At 38.9% G+C, this 17,176-nt stretch overlaps 1 protein-coding gene across 1 annotated transcript in view; it reads right to left on the reverse strand.

The window, feature by feature from the left end:
- The window catches only part of Ccdc7 (coiled-coil domain containing 7), a 210,830-nt gene that overhangs the window by 117,378 nt on the left and 76,276 nt on the right, over positions 1-17,176 (reverse strand). Inside the window, exons 20-23 of the mRNA XM_026778625.1 lie at positions 14,397-14,419; positions 7,472-7,685; positions 6,555-6,606; positions 314-415 (exon numbers count right to left, since the gene is read on the reverse strand). Of these exons, the coding sequence (XP_026634426.1) occupies positions 314-415; positions 6,555-6,606; positions 7,472-7,685; positions 14,397-14,419 (391 nt within the window). The remainder of the gene's footprint in view (positions 1-313; positions 416-6,554; positions 6,607-7,471; positions 7,686-14,396; positions 14,420-17,176) is intronic.

Genomic DNA, 17,176 nt, shown 5'->3' on the forward strand with positions numbered 1-17,176 from the left:
CTATCATCTATCTATCTATCATCTATCATCTATCTATCTATCTATCTATCTATCTATCTATCTATCTATCTATCTACCTATCATCTACCTATCATCTATCTATCTATCTATCTATCTATCTATCTATCTATCTATCTATCTATCTATCTATCCATCTGTTCATGTATATGAAATTGCTAAAACATTTTAAATTATCATAATTATGCTAAAAATATATGTTCATATAAATAATCTTGATTGAATGAAAAATGCGTGGCAGTTGTGTTTTGCTTATGATAATAATGTCGTCAATATTCTATGTGGCCATGCTCACGTTTGCGTCTCCCTTGGCTGTAGAGTTGCCTCACTGTCGTTACTGGGGCTTCTGGTAGCAAATCTTCTGGTGCAATAATTTCATTTGGCATTTTAGAAGAAACTGCAAAAAACAATTGTTCAGTATACTAAACAGAAAATCCTATTATGAGCTAGCTAGAATTCAAATGTAAACGAAGGTTGTTGGAGGTTTCTATCCCACCCAGTCCCGCAATAAACTCACAGAAACTATATTATTTAAACTACTGCTTGGCTAATCACTTAAGTGTATTGCTATTTAGCTCTTGAATCTTAAATTATCTTAAATTAACCCATTTTTATTATTTTATATTTTACCATGAGGCTTGTGGCCTACCAGCAAGGTTCCAGTGCATATGTCTCCTGCAGCGGCTACATGGCTTCTCCCTGACTCTGCCCACTCTCTCTTTAAATCTCTTTCAGTTTGGCTTTACTTTGTTAAGCCATTGGTGGAAAGCAGCTTCTTTATTAACCAATGGCAATAAAACATACTCACAGCCATACATCACCTCCCACATCAAAAGAAGTTGGCAACAACCTTTTCTCTCACTTTTAGATGTAAATAACCTAGATGTTGGACTTCCTAGAGTCTTTCAGTCTACGTTGTGAGAAGTTAATATTAAGTGCAGTCAGGTTGCTATTGGTCTCTTAGCCACCAGATAAGGGATACTATTATACCTGTACACCCAAGTCTCAGAAAGCATTTCAGAAGAGATACTATTACACCTGTCCACCCAAGGCTCAGCATCTCAGAAGAGATACTATTATACCTGTCCACCCAAGGCGCAGAAAGCATCTCAGAAGGGAGGAAGAAAGTCTTGTAAGGCTAGGAGACTAGAAGGCCGGCTGTGGAAAACTGACTTTTAAACATGACAGGGGTGGTTGTCATGTTTATGACATATGAAATATCAACAAAATTGAGCATAAACAGCAGTGCCACAATGGCCACCCCAGCTGACATGCTAGAGTGGATGGAAGATATTTCCAAGGCTTCACCTCTAGAAAAAAAGCTGCAAGCAATTAATAGCTAAGAGAGAAAGAATCACGTTTGTGTGTGTGTGTGTGTGTTTGTGTTGTTTATGTGTAAATACATCTATATGTTTGTGTGTGTATGTATTTGTGTATGTGCATGTACTTACATATTTAAAGAGGAAGTGTTCATGAATTTGGAGGAAGGGGAAAACACAGGAGGAGTTGCAGAAGAGAGGAGGAGGAGTGGAAATGGTGTAAATACAGTATTTATATACAAAAATCTCAAAAATTTTAATCAAACAGGATAATATATCAGCAAATAAGTTTTTCTTATTTGTTAATATAGGAAAATAAAATAACAAAAATTTATAAAACAAGGAATTAAATATGAGAAATAAAGAAAAAAAGGAATTTAAAATACTTTTAACAAAATTGCAGAGGAAAATATTCCCAATCTAAAGAGAGAGATACCTATCAAGGAAAGGAGGTAGAAAGAATGGAAAATAGAGCCAGAAAGGAAATTCCTCACAGCACAGAACAATCAAAAGAGTAACTGCCCAGAACAAAGATATGATACTGAAAGCTTCAAGGTGAAAAGAACAAGTCACACATAAAAGAAGGGACATTAGAATAACATTTGGGTTTTCAAAGGATACTCTGAAAGCCAGAAAAGTTGGAAAGATGTTCTACAAGCTCTGAGAGAATATAGATACCAGCCCAAACTACTATACCCAGAAAAATATCAGTCACATTGATGGAGAAAGAAAAACATTCCATGATAAAAAATAAATTCCAACATTTTCTGTCCACTGGCCCAATTCTATAGAAGGCAGTGAAGGAAAATGTCACAGTCAAGAGCTACACTCAGAAGGAAACAAGGAATAAATAATCAAAAGAGGGGGAAGACCCACACCACCATAACAAAATTGGGCCAATATCCTTTATTAATATAGTGCAAAAATTCTCAACAAAATATATGTCAGTTGAATTCAAAAACACATAAAAATGATGATCAACCATGAATAAATTGGCTTTATCCTTGAGAAGCAGGAATAGTTCAACATATATATGTCAATAAATGTGATCTACCAGAGAAACAAACCGAAAAAAAAAATCTCATTAGTTGTAGAAAGGGTCTTTAACAAAACGCAACGTTTCTGGGTGGTGGTAGTCCATGCCTTTCCCCCCAGCACTCAGGAGGCAGAGGCAAGTGGATCTCTGTGAGTTTGAGGCCAGCATGGTCTACAAGAGCTAGTTCCAGGACAGGCACCAAAGCTGCAGAGAAACCCTGTCTCAAAAAAAACAAAAAAATAAACAAAACAAGAAGAAGAAGAGGAGGAGGAGGAGGAGGAGGAGGACGGGGAAAAAGAAAAAAAATAAAAAAAATCAAAACCCAACATCTCATGATAAAAAGTTTGGAGATAAGGAACATAGCTCAACATAATAAAGTCAATTTATAGTAAGCACACAATCAACATCATCCTAAATGGAGAAAAGCTCAAGAATCTGTATGGAATTATAAGAGATTCTGAAAATACAAAAAGAGAAAAAAGGAAACAGGTAAATTCCATCACTTATAATAATATAGATGGCATCATGCCAGCAAAGTTTAACAAAAAGACCACCTCTCTCTCTCTCTCTCTCTCTCTCTCTCTCTCTCTCTCTCTCTCTCACTCACACACACAGTAACACACACACACACACACACACACACACACACACTACCAAACATTATAGTAGAGACAGAACAGAGGTCACAGAGACTGTGTGTGTGGAAAATAAACAACGGTTAATTGCGTGTGGTTAAATACATCAGTTTTAATGACTATTAAAATGAAATGTTGAGTAAAAACACATCCAGTCTGATTCCATTCACTTCAGATTAAAGACAGGGAAGCTAAAAAAAATATCTGTGCAATAAAATACGTAAAATAAAGTAAGAAACACATAGTAATAACAGTAAGCAAAGAGTCTCAAGAACACATTGAAGACTATCAGACATTGGTAAGAGCAACCAAAGAATACAAAAATAAAAATGTGTCTCATAAATAGTAATATTTAAAATTTATAAGAGATTAATATTTGTCATGTTGATTAACAGATTGATTGAAATAAATATCAAACTTTGTAGGCCATTTTACAATAAATAAATAAATGTTGAATCTAAAAATATGTGTGGGATTATAAGAGAACATAGACAGACAAAAACAATATTAAATGAAGGATGAGGATTGAGGATTCACAACTTCCATTTCAAAATCCACCCTCAACCACACAATGAACATAAGATGGGATTGGAAGAAATACAGACATGTGTACCAAGAGAACAGAATCAAGCACACAGAAGATAAGATTCCTTTTTTAAAACCACAGTGTCACTACAATTCAGTGAGAAAGAACACTGTAGTAATAGGCGCCGTGGGCTGTGTCCCCAGCACCCTGGCCGCACCCCGGCCGCCTCCGGCTAGCTTTACCCAAAATAATTACACGGACACTGTATTCTTTTAATCACTGCTTGGCTCTTTAGCTCTAGCCCTTTTCTCGGCTAACTCTCGCACCTGGACTAACCCATTTCCAATCATGTGTGTCGCACCCCAAGGTGCGCTTACCGGGAAGATTCTAGCCTACGTCCATCCTGGGTCGGAGCTTCATCGCGTGTGCCTCAGAGAGCAGAGCTCTCACCTCTGCCCGCAAGAGGGGAGCATCTTGTCTCTCTGAGGCGTCTGCCTGGGAGCCCGGAGCTGTCGAGTCTCTGACCTCACTTCCTCTTCCGCCCAGCATTCTGCTCCGTTCACTCCTCCCCCTACGTTCTAACCTATCAGGGCAAGCAGCTTCTTTATTTAATTAACCAATGGCCTTCCTCCATCAGAACACATCCTTAATAAACTAGTCAAGTTCTAGAAAATTAGGCAAACATGTTAATTTTTTCTCTATTTATTGATCGATTGATACAAATCTCAGTTTCTGCTACCCCCAACTTCCCCTCACCCCACTACTCCCCCCTCCCCATCCCTATCTGCTCCTAAACTAAGCATGTTCCATCACCTCACTGAGACAGGACCAACGCCTCTCTGGACGCCTTCCTAGGTTGAACAAGGTATCTACAAAGTCAGTTCATACATTAGGGTTGGAATCTGACCCCACTACCAGTGGCTCCACAGACTGTCACCTACATCCACCAACCCCACATCTGACAAACGGCTGATCTCCAAAATATACAAAGAATTCAAGAAACTAGACATTGAAGTACCAAATCATCCAATTAAAAAAATAGGGTATAGATCTGAATAGAGAATTCTCAACAGAAGAATCTCTAATGGCTGAAAGTCACTTAAGGAAATGCTCAACCTTTTTAGCCACCAGAGAAAGGCAAATCAAAACAACTCTGAGATTCCACCTTCTACCGTTCAGAATGGCTAAGATCAAAAACACTGATGGCTGAAGAGGATGTGAAGCCAGGGAAACACTCCTCCATTGCCGGCGGGGGTGCAAACATGTACAGTCACTTTAGAAACCATTATGGTGGTTTCTTAGCAAATTAGGAATCAGTCTACCTCAAGACCCAGCAATACTGATTTGGGGCATATACCCAAAGGAGGTTAATTTTCGTCAGCCCTTCTGCAAGACTAGTTCTGCCTCAAGCCCTGTGGATCTCTGAGAACACAGTCCTTTCTTGGGTTTTGGAACACAGAAGAATGCACCTGTGACTATCTTGTGCATTTTCACAACTGCAGCTTTTTAGGGGATAGTGGAGGTCTGTGTAACAGCTAGAATGTTCACACTCGAAAGCTGGTGTCACTCGGGGCAGATATACACCAGCTGTCGAGTTAGTTGCTTTCCGCCCATTATTAAAAACTCCATTCCTCCTGATGTATGATCTCCAAAGACGTCCTTTATCACCAGACCCATGGTTAAGTATGGTTCTATTGAGCCTTACTTCTTTCAAAAGAGTTAAAACATTTTTTTATTTAAAAACTTAGTTCTGGGACAAATTGATTTTCATATATTAAAGAAAGAGTTGGACCCCATACCTTATTATCTGCTCTGGCAGAGAAGCAGAGCTCAGCTCCCAGCGGTGACAACATGCAGCTCACAACTGCCTGTAACCCGAGCATCAGGAGATCTGCCATTCTCTTCCAGCAACCACAGTAATACCCATACATGTACCCATACATTCCATACACATGTCCACACAAACAAACGCACATATACAAATGTGTGTGTTTATATTTGTAATATAAAAAGAAATAGAAAGGATAACACAATTAGATAAAAGACTAAGGGTTTGGATGACACTACTCCAAAAATCATACAATGACCAGCAAATGTTGGAAGGAAGTCTCACATACAGAAGGAAGGAAAGATACAATATGAGCTATAGCACAGAGAGGAGACCAGCCTACCAGACATGGGGAGGGAAATGGGAGCTGTCACTTTGTAGCCATGAAGATATATAGGAAATAGATATGGAAATAGATATCCTGACAGTCATACAGCACTGTGAGTGTACTTAATGGCCCCAAATTTGAGTTAGTTCAATTCCACTCTTACTTAAAATAACGACTTACACAGAGTCCTCACTTACAAGCCCTTCCTGTCTGAGTACCCCACTGCCACGGGGCGGATGCAGAGGTACTTCCTCTGAGAAGCACAGCAGGGATGCTTCCCACCCTAAACCTCAACCATTATACTGTATTTGAAAAGGTCAGGCCAAGGCTACGCAATATAAGTGGGGTATTAAAGATAGGAATACAGACCTAGTCAGACGTCCTCATCAGCTTAGACCACAAAACCCAATACGGACAGAACCACCATATACGGACTGCCCATGCATGCTTCAGCACTGCCAGGGAGAACATTTCCTTTTCATACATAAGGAAAAAATAAAGCTCTAGCTTTATTTTTATGTGTATTGTATGCCAAATTCTCAAAGAACCTAGCAAAATCCCAGTTTTTCAATACCAGAAATCGTCATCTCTTCTGATATGTCCAGATGGATTTCTGATACACCAAGAGCTTATGTTGCTAACTCTGCTCTCGGTTCAGGCAAAGCTGTCACTTCCTTCCGCAGAAGTCTTAGTGGAAACGGAGTCTGAGTGATGGAGTGAGACTACATCCAATTGATCCTTACATAAGCTCCAGTGAACATATGCATCATCTGGTAATGTCTTACACTGATATTTAAAAGGTTCTTACTGCTGGGGAGACCCAAACCTTCACACTTCAGGATATACAACAGAAACTCTTTTTACCTTCAACTTGTTCTGCTTCTGTGTGAGAAAGGATGTGTTCTGATGCTTCAGCCTTAACGACAAAAATTATAGTGGATAATTACAAACAAATAATGCACACCAAAGCTCTATTTAATTTTTCTTTTATCAGGAAGCTAGCATTTCACTCTAATGTGCATTCTCATTTAAGCAACATTTTATTTTTCATTACTTCCCGAATTTATTAAATAAAAGGTCGTAAACAATATGAAGATCTTAGCTACACTTGGGATCACCAAGACTACTGAAATAGGCAGACAGTCAAATCACCGTTACAAAATTACATTTTAGCTAACTTAATTCTATAGACAACGTCTAATGGCTCACAGATTTTTCCCCATAGGCCAGCTTTAGTAGCATGCCATGATAGAATAAACTGTGGAGATATGTCACGTGTACATGGACTGTTTCATCCCATGATAGAATCATCTGTGGAGATATGTCATGTGTACATGGATTGTTTAGCCTTTCTTTTCCTCCACATTTTTGGCCCTAAAAAATGCCAAACTAAATACTTTTCTAAGTAAAGTGGCTCTTACAGTTTCTCAGGTTTTTAAGTGTATATAGTTACAGTGATTATGAATTCATAGTCAAAATTTTTATACTATAAAAATCATTGTTGATGAATCTCGAATAAAAACTGAAAATTTCCCTCATCCCATGAATTAAATGTTTTAATTCATCATTAAATCAAATTTTCTGTCAGTACCAGCTAGCATGTCTTATCCATCAACATTTTTCTTAGATTTCCCAAATATTATTTCCAACATACTAAATACAAGCCAGCTCTTATTAAAAAAAACTTGATATTTTCTGAAAATAAGAAAGTATTGATAAGGTTTAATCAGCAACTATTCAAAACACTAAATAAACAATTTTCAGGTTATACTGTACCATACCTTCTCCATTTCTTCAGCGAGATTAGGAAAGGACACCAGGGACCACATCTCTGTTTCCTTCGGCTCAGTCGAGTCTAATTCTAGGCACTCTTCAATAAGAGGCAATGCTGTGAATGACTTAAAGATCTCTGGTGGGAATGCTGGCACGCCTGGGACACCATCGTGACCCGCTAAAGGGCCTACAACAGGAGCGCTAGGCTGTGTCTTCTCCAAGCTTTAGAGGTACAAAATGTCTAGCGTTAGATGAGGTGGGAAACACTGGGTTTGCAACTGAAGAGACATTTGATTGACAAGGATATCAGGTAAGCAATTATAACGCGTCAAGTGATCAAAGGTGATTCGGATGCAAAACTGATGGCCCACGAGTTGAAGATGGTTGCATCTTGAGAGATGTGAAGTGGAGACACGAGACGTGCATTTAAAATACTGCAGTAGTCATTCATTATGATAAGAGGGCATAGAGCAAGCATCACTGGCTAGGCAAACTGAACGTATGAGAGTCTGGAGCCTGCTGTTTAGTCATATTTACATGAAAAAAAAACAGCCTCAGAATTTCATTTCAGAATGGAATAGTAACCTCTCCAGAGAAGTTTTGACAATAAAAGTTTTTGGTTTTGCTTTTTTTAAAACAACAACAACAACAACAATGAGCCAACTCCAAGTTCAGAGTAAGTTTCCTTTGAGGTAAGGTTTGCAGTGTAAACTGAGGCACAGACTTTGACAGTGTCCATGTCGCACAGGCACAGCATTTCTATAGCTCATTTAGTGCTGGAAGGACAAATCACTTCCTGGCTGACACCTGTGTTATTCCCCCATGTTGGGACATTGCAACATCTTCACACCGAGTTACCAAGTGATGCTTGCCATCATAGGCACACCATGGACAAAAGCCCCTACTACATGAGCCAACCAGGCAAAACAGAAAACTTCCCTACTTTTTAAAAAAAGATCCTTCTTAGGATAACTTGCTTAACTCTGTTTTCACACTTTCAAGACAAACTCCAGCTATGACCCTCCTCTTTAGGGTAAAAACAAAATTCTCACAGGTGTTTTTGTATACACTGAATTTTAAATTATCAACTCAAATATAGAAGAGCAAATTTGATATTATCTATTGTGATACAAGATGTATAATAATACAATCTTATGTAAGAAAAATCTAAGCTTCAAAGTGTATAATATATTACAACCTAAGGTATTCTAAAAATGAAATTTATAGAAAATATAAATATTGAAAATATAAAACTCAATATTTAGAGTTGTCCACGTGTGTGTGTGTGTGCACATATACACACATGTGTGCATGTGCGTGGAGGCCAGAGGATAACTATGGTTGGTATACTCATAATTGATTCCTACCTCATTTGAAACACGGTCTTTGTGGGCCCAGAGCTCACCAATTAAGCAATTAAGCTAGGTTGGCTAGAAAGAGAGACCAAAGGCCAGTTTCTTGTTTTGTTTTGTTTTTGTTTTGTTTTTCGAGACAGGGTTTCTCTGTGGTTTTGGAGCCTGTCCTGGAACTCCCTTTGTAGACCAGGCTGGTCTCGAACTCACAGAGATCCGCCTGCCTCTGCCTCCCGAGTGCTGGGATTACAGGCGTGCGCCACCACCGCCCGGCCCAAAGGCCAGTTTCTTTTGCCTCTCCAGTGCTAAGATTTCAGATGTATACCACCATGCCCTGATTCTGTCTATGTCGCTTCGAGGACCAAATTCAGGTTTTCCCATTTGCAAGATAAGCACGTTACTAACTGAATATTTCCTTAGTTCTAGTACAAACATTAATAGTTTAAAAATTACAAATGTCATTGGTCAAAATCTTCAGAGTAATGTGTTCTACAACAATTAATTATTAATTAAAGAGAAGCTCAGAAGGTTTAGTAGTCCACATTATTATAAGACTGCAAAAGCCATAGTTTAAAGATACTTGGATTAATTTTCCTGGAGAAAATATGGGTGGTGGATCACTAAAAAAGGCCTGTGTGTGATAGTTCACACAGGAAGTGTTGACTGTGTATCTAGCTCCACCATTTTAATGATAGACATCATTAAAAATAGAACTTGAGCTATAAGAAAATTATATAAGACAAATCCAAACTATTCTAATAGTGGGAAAATTACTCTTTAGTGTAAATGATCAACAGGGTTTCTCTTCAGTGGTTTCTCTTCACCACTTTATAGCTTGGCCAAGACATGGTCTTCTGTGAATGCCTACAATATTGGACTTGACTGCTTTTCCCATACACCTTTGCCAGCTCAAGAGTTCTAGAAGTACCTATTTTTTTTTTATGAACGTATAAATTACTATGTGGACAAGCTCCTTCCCCTCCTATACTTCCTATTGTTCATCAGTGGCCCCTAGTAGAAACATATACTGTTGAGATCTATGAGAGCCTAGGGTACTCCATATGTTTGGCTATACTTTGTATAAAGTCCTCGATGAAGCTTATTATATAAAGATGTGGTATAGGACTCATTTGGTTATTACTGTTTTTGAACACAGAAGTGTTATGCCACTCTCAAGATGGGAAATGACCCATGTGAAGTCTTATACCAGACAAGTGAGTTACTATGGCCTGTATCTCAGTGACTGTGTTGTAGATAGTTTCAAAAGCTCCACAAAGGACCAAAAATTACATAACCACAGATATACGGGACAGAATAACCCGGGAATAACAAAATGGCCATGGAGGTAGAAAGGTTTCTTGAAAACATTGGAGCAGAAGATTTGATAGAGATGTATTCACAAATTGATCGTCAATTCCCAAGTTACAGGCTGTTATATAATGTAAAGACCTTTCACTAGGTTGAACTCCAGAGTGACCAGAGTTTGGGTGTGTGGGGAAATCACTATATTAGAAATAAAGAGTTTTATTTGTCTTTTCCCCTTGCTTCAACCACACTGCAAAGTGAGCACAACATATTATTTATTTAAAACATAGACATCATTCTTGCATTAGGATAGCTCTCCTAAATAAATCATTCAATAAAATGGAGTGTCTGCATTCTATATCCATGGAGCATTAACAGATGTGTTTGTCAGGCAGGCATATTTCTGAGTCTGGGGAATGGCTGGAGAGTATGTCAAGGGAGACAGCAAATATGTTTCTATTCCAGATAGGGAGCAGACACCCAGAGCAGCTCTCTGTGACTCGTTAAGGATATGGGATCTAGTCTATGTAGCTCCCATGATACTGGATTTCCACCTTCACCTACCGCATCTGGTGAACCTGCTGATATCTTCTCTTCTATTGGCCAATACTTAGAAACCAGTTTGTTCAAAGCCAGGTGATGGGGAGAATTATGGTAATGAGACCCAAGCACAATGGCAAGACACAGCAGAGGCAGTTAGTTCTTCATCTCTGGGTGGCATGGGTGACTCTCTTACTTCCCCTTTCATGACTCGGAAGAGATGACTCCTCAGGAATTCTAGGTGGGATCATGTGTGTGCTGCTCCACCTTCATGAGAATTTTTATAACGAGGCCATTGCCCTGACCAGAAAGTTCTTCCATGTAGGTGGTTGACTGGGTATTCCCTATTATCTTCCAATTCCCCTATCATTTGGTAATGATATGTGAAGAGGGTATGTGAAGAGGGGTTCCCTTTTTGGAACATTTTCAGGGATGAACCCAACTGTGCCAGTTTATGTACACATCTTCATAGAATGTTGTCTTCCTTGAAGATATTTTACCTCCACTGTTTCTTCTATTACTAGATTTCTTCTAGAAAACCTCTCTTATGTCTAAGTCACTAGTTATAGACTAAGGCCAATGCAAAGGGCAACAGTTAACTGAATGAATTAGGAAGTCTCCTCTGGAGTCCATAATGGGAATATAAACTTTCACTTGCAGAATTGTAACCAAAGAAAATCACTTTGGTTTATTGCATAGTTAGATCTAAATCATCCTTCCCCGTGACACATGTCTGGACCGTTGGTGCCCAGATGGTGGATGGTTTGGGATATGAGGTCTGACTGAAGGCAGGGGGTCACTGAAGCTGAGTTTACAGGCCCAGCCAACATGACAGTTCCTGCTGTGACACTGTGGGCTCTGGCGGGCTCTTCCTCCTCTGGGTTGCTTCTTGTGTTTGGTAATAGCGATGAGAATAGTACAGATAGGGATTTTAAAAAATTGTTTTAACTGTCTTTTCTATTCTATTCTAAAGTCATTGTGTGCATTTGTTTTATTTTGTTTTCCAGACCCTCTCCTGTTTATATGTAGACATAAGAAAAGGGGCCTATCTGCCTTTGCTGCATATGAATGTCATAACTAGAGAATGATTGGCATTTGGAAGTGGCAAAAATATGTGTTGAGCAAGTGATAAATGAATGAAATAAACTTAGCAGCTAATAATTTATGGAAGAAAACCAGCATAGATTAACACTTTTTCATTTTTGTCATCTTGTGATTTATAATAGGCCTCTGTAGTATTGTGGAGAAAAACTTTCCATGAAAATATTCTGAATAATGAAGGTTGGATGTATAACTCTTAAAAATGAAACACCATGAAATAGTTTACATTTTCATGCCTTGAAGGTTAAGTTTCAATGTGAAACACTTTATAAAATCTAACAATGCATATGTGTGAGGCAATAAACTATTAAAATCTGTTGTCTGATTAAATATTTATCACTAGCTCATTGCCTAAGCCAAAATAAACTGCTAATCATGCCACATGCAGAAGAATGTTCTTTATTGTAAGCAATGCCATATGTCTGCGGAGGTGGGGTCTCCTTTCGCTCCCATCCACTCTCGGAAGGTCGGGGGGCTTCCAAAGTATTTCACAAATTCTATTTGGATCTAAGGAGCAACCCAAAATGAAGGCTGGTGAATCATACTGTGTGCCATGTGCTTAACAGTTTGAATTTTAAACATATTTAGCAATACCTAAAATACATCTGTTAATAGGCAATTCTATAAGGTATACCAAGCCAAAATGTCATAGTTCTCAGTATTGCCTTTAGCCTATACTCCAAACAATACAAATCTCTGGGTTTCTCCTTGAGCACCTTATGCAGAGTCTAAGCAGGCTCATGTAGTTCTCACGATCTATCCATATGGGGACATCTTTTATCATATTGCCCTGTAAAGGCCAACCCCATTGCTTCTGAAATTAAATGCTATATAATTCTTGGCCTAGTCAAAGGTGGTGCATGGTCTTTAGTGTGCTACATCACATTCAGCTTCTTCTGCATGGGTCACATCTAATCTGTTCTACTGCTCAGACAGTGAGGGCAATAGTTATTGTTTGTCACCCTTCTGCATCCCTTACACTCCAGCCGAGATTTTGCACGGCATGAGAGTTCCTACAACAACAATAAACTGAATGGAAATGAATAAAGTATTCTTCTGGGTGCAATGGGCTCTTCCCTGGTAATATGCTTCATATTACCTGCCAGTCCAGTGATCTCCCATTTCATTCACTAGTCTCCATGGTGAGTCTCAAATCTGACTCACTGATAAATGTGAACGGGGTATAACATCTCCTGAGGAATTATTTAAAGGTATACAGCAGGTGATAAGATTTGCTTTTAAAACTTATTTATTTATTTGAGGCAGGATCTCACTCTGTAGCACTGATGGCTTGGAAATCCCTCTATTGACCAGCCTACCCTAGATCTCTCAAGGTCTTCTGGCTTCTCCTTTCTGAGAGCTGGGATTAAAGGCATGCACCATTAAGGCCAGCCTGAGACTGCTTTCTTAATGCCTCCATTGAGATTGCTATAAGATATGGTTTTAAAGTCCATGGCTCTGTTTTCTGAGATGTGGTTTACTAACGCAGTTTACTGGGTTTGTCAACAGCAATATTAAAACAAGTTGAATCAATGCTCATCACTTCCTTCTCAGACAGTACAGAACTTCCAAAGCCTACTCGCCATCGCGTTATTTTAGAGAAGTCATACAGCTATGCCGTACTCCCGACCACCCCAGCCTAAGTATGACAGCATCCTGCTTGGTTTCTCTTTCCACACAGTTCTTGAGATGGTTAAGCTTCCACCGGGAGTCTAATTATTAGTACTTTTTCTTATGATCTCACTATGTTTATGATGCTGACTACGCATTTTAAAATCCAAACAGACAAATTAGAGTCCTTCCCATAGTAAGGTAGCAAAGGGAAAGGGAAAGCAATGTCTAGTGTTTGCTGAAATAGAAAAAGGCACATACTTTGAAGATATATAATAAAAAAACACAAACATTAAAAAAGGGGCCTAATGCCTGCTAATTGGCTTGGGCCTGTGACCCAGGAAATCTAAAGATGGTAAGAAAGCATAGAAGCACACACTTCCAAGCATTCTCTTCTATTTTCTGCAAGGTGATCAAAGTAAAAACTTCATGTACAAGGCTTTGTATAATTAAGGAATAAATAAATAAACACTGGCAATTTATTTGTACTCAGTAAAAACCTAACTCCCCCAACAGAATGTGCTGTGTGGTAAGTACCCTTGCCTAAGGAACACTGTCCCCAACTGAGCAGGTTTGGTAGTAATCACAGCATGCTAACCAAAGAGACTCAAGGGGAAAAGCTGTATGGTTTCCTTGGGTGACTCGAGCAGGCACCAAAACGTGAATGGCTGGGACAACGAAAGACAGAGTTGGGTTGAGTTGTTCACAGATCTAGGTCACGTAGTTGATAACTAAATTCAAAGTAAGAGTCAGTTCATTGTTCTAGAAATCCAATCATGCTTTAAACCAGGTCCTTAATATAAATTTATCCTAAAATTTTGAGTTTTTGGTTGCTCCTAACCTCCATTTTTTGACATCTAAAGTTTCAAACATTTTGTATGTGAAGTTAGTTGTCCAAAGTAATGGCACAGAGCAAGTGATGGTATAAAGACTTGGTTTGCTATTTGAATGCTTACATATATAAACTGATGAAATTGTGAAAAGACAGAACAAACAAGAAATGTTTTACCTTTCATCAACTCACCTTTTGCTTTTCTCAGGTGGCACCTGGAATAAACACAAAATTAAATTTATGTGTAAAAATATGTGTAGGCAATGTTTACAATGAATCACTTAGAAAAAAATACTCAAAATAATTTTCCTGCCCCTCCCTGTCATTGACACAGATCAAAGTAGCCTTGGCTAGCCTGGAGCTTACTATGCAATCCAGGCTGGTCTTGAATTCATAGAGATCTGCCTGCCTTGGCCTCCCAAATTATGAGATTAAAGGCACTCATCACAATGCATCAAAACAGTTTTCTAATATGACAATCATATAAGGCATATGCTACAAAGGCTGAGAAATTATATTTTGGTATTAGAAGAGATTATGGAAAAACTATCACTGAAACTTACATTTCTTAATTAAGAGCCAATAGTGGTTTTTAAATAATAATATTAGTAGATGAAATTTTTTAAAAGTATCCTTTGCAATATTATTTTAAATGAACGTGCCGTTGTTTATTATAGTAATGCACTAACACTATGCTCCTTTTAGAATTTCTGTATTTTAAGTGGCCATTGAGTATGCCTACTAGAATACTGATTGAGGTGTTTGATCAGAGTGTAACCTGTGGCCTAACAAATGTGATTTTATTAATAGAAGAATTCCTTTGGGCAAAGTAATGGGCATTTTTCTGTCACATAGATGTTGACACTAGGTTCCATGCCAGGCCTGAAGATCAACTAGTTTTGCTTCTTTCATATGGACATCTTTGCCCACCTGCAGCAAGACTTCTGGCAGTTCACCAAACGGATTCCCTTGTCTTCTTAGACATTTTGCTAGTCTGCATCTCTAAGCTTCCTACAGCTTAAATGTGGTGAGCAGAAAGTTCCTCAGGCCAGCCCTGAGCAGAGAGGCTGAGGGTGGTACCGGCTGCCACTCGCAGGATGGTGAAGAGTCTATGTGCCAGGACACATGAATGCCCGCAGAGAGCTCTCCAACAGATGCTGCCCCTGGTCTGCCCTCAGTGATGAACTGGTATGGTAGAGCCATTTCATGTTTTGTGTCTGTCACAAGAATCAAGCAGCACGCTAATATATCACAATTGATTTTAGTGCAGCCATGCAGAGAATGGTGGCTGAGATAAAAGCATCAGAAACACATGCAGCAGTGCTCAGAAAATACATAAGCAGTTCGTGAACATTATGTCATTTTATACTAATTCTTTAAAGTGCTACCGTATCCATTTAATTAAAGACTGACAGATGTGCTCAGCTCCTGACAGAAATAATAGCAATTCTGTCCTCTTACTAATTTAAGCAATATTGCAAGCCAGCCACTCTTTTTCCCCTCATATTTAAGATCACAGGACAGAAGACAGCACTCAGTAGCAGAGGTGCAATATTTTCCTTTTGTTTTTGCTTGGCTTTATATTTTTATCTCCTGACACAGGAGATGACAAGGTATTTACGTGAAATCCAGATCCCAGAACTGATGCCCAGTCTCCCACAGCAGACACAGAACTTACTCTGGACAGTAACCATGCCACAGCCAGCCAGGAGTGCTGGCATACCAAGAGAGGGACAATAACAGAAACGGGTAAACTTACTTACCATATACGCAAGGGACTTTTAAACCATGGGCTTAATAAAGGAGAATAATCCACATATCTTAGCAACTTATCATTTGTTTGCTTTAAACATACAGGTATTTATACATCACTCCTTTGCCTAAAATCTTTCCATGGTTCTTTCTGTCTTGAGTATCGAAAGCCAAACTGCTCCATTTAGTGCCCAGTTCAGGATGGTCACAATCTCACTCAGTCTACTTTTAGCAAACAACCTCTCAAACGCTGGCCACACGCTCATTCCAGTGAAGGACTTCTCTTGTGTATGGTCTCGCCATAACCAAAAGTTCCCTAGGAAACTAAGCCTTCCTGATGCAGGGGATGTAGTGAGGTGGAGAACTTGTCATTTCCAAGATCAAGCATGACTTGGTGTCTCATCTCTCCCTGACCTTGCTTCTGTGTGGCTGTTTCCCTAGCTTCAGGATAGCCTTCTGTGATGGTTTCCTGACCCCATCACAGCCTTCCGGGGTGTGCAGACTGGGAGAGTTAATCCCATTTGGGAAAGACAATAGCTTTACAGCTTTATAATTAAAATTAAAAGTTATTTTAAAAAAATTCACCTCTGAGGGCAAGCTTTAATTCCCATGCATTTCTCTAAGTTGTTGGTGTTATAGGATGTAATTATGTAAGAAAAATAAAAACCTGTAGGGGGTGTATGATATTAGAATGGCATACTATGAGCAGGGAAATTAATACCATAATGTCAAGGAGGGAGTGTTGAAAATCAATTTATTTCTTCTTAAATGAAAACTCAAGGCTTTTAACTAGAAAGAATAAAACAAAAAGCATAAAATCTCATCACAGAAAGAAAACTCAGTTAATATTTTGAGGTATGAACTTTGAAATGATGTTTAAATATAGCTAAAGTGTACGTAATGCATTCTTGCCATTTTTTTTTAAGGCAAGGCACTGATCTTTAAGACCACAGCCTACCCAGGCCTAAAGTGATAACAAGTACATCCTACTCTATGTGGATCCTAAGGCCAGAGCAGTCAAAGCTGATACTGTGAGTGCCCCCACCTCTAAAGAGACCAAGATCTAGAAGGCCCAGCTAAGGCACACATTTGACCCACAAATCTGAGAGAATCGTGTGTGCTGTCTGGGCCAGGAAGTCCTGTGGGAACTTATTACACAGCCAAAGATAACTAATTGGAATGCTACTTTTCATTCTTCACCTTTTTGTTTTTTTAAAAAA

Source organism: Microtus ochrogaster, chromosome 4, assembly GCF_000317375.1.
Source record: "Microtus ochrogaster isolate Prairie Vole_2 chromosome 4, MicOch1.0, whole genome shotgun sequence".
Taxonomy (NCBI): Eukaryota; Metazoa; Chordata; class Mammalia; order Rodentia; family Cricetidae; genus Microtus; species Microtus ochrogaster.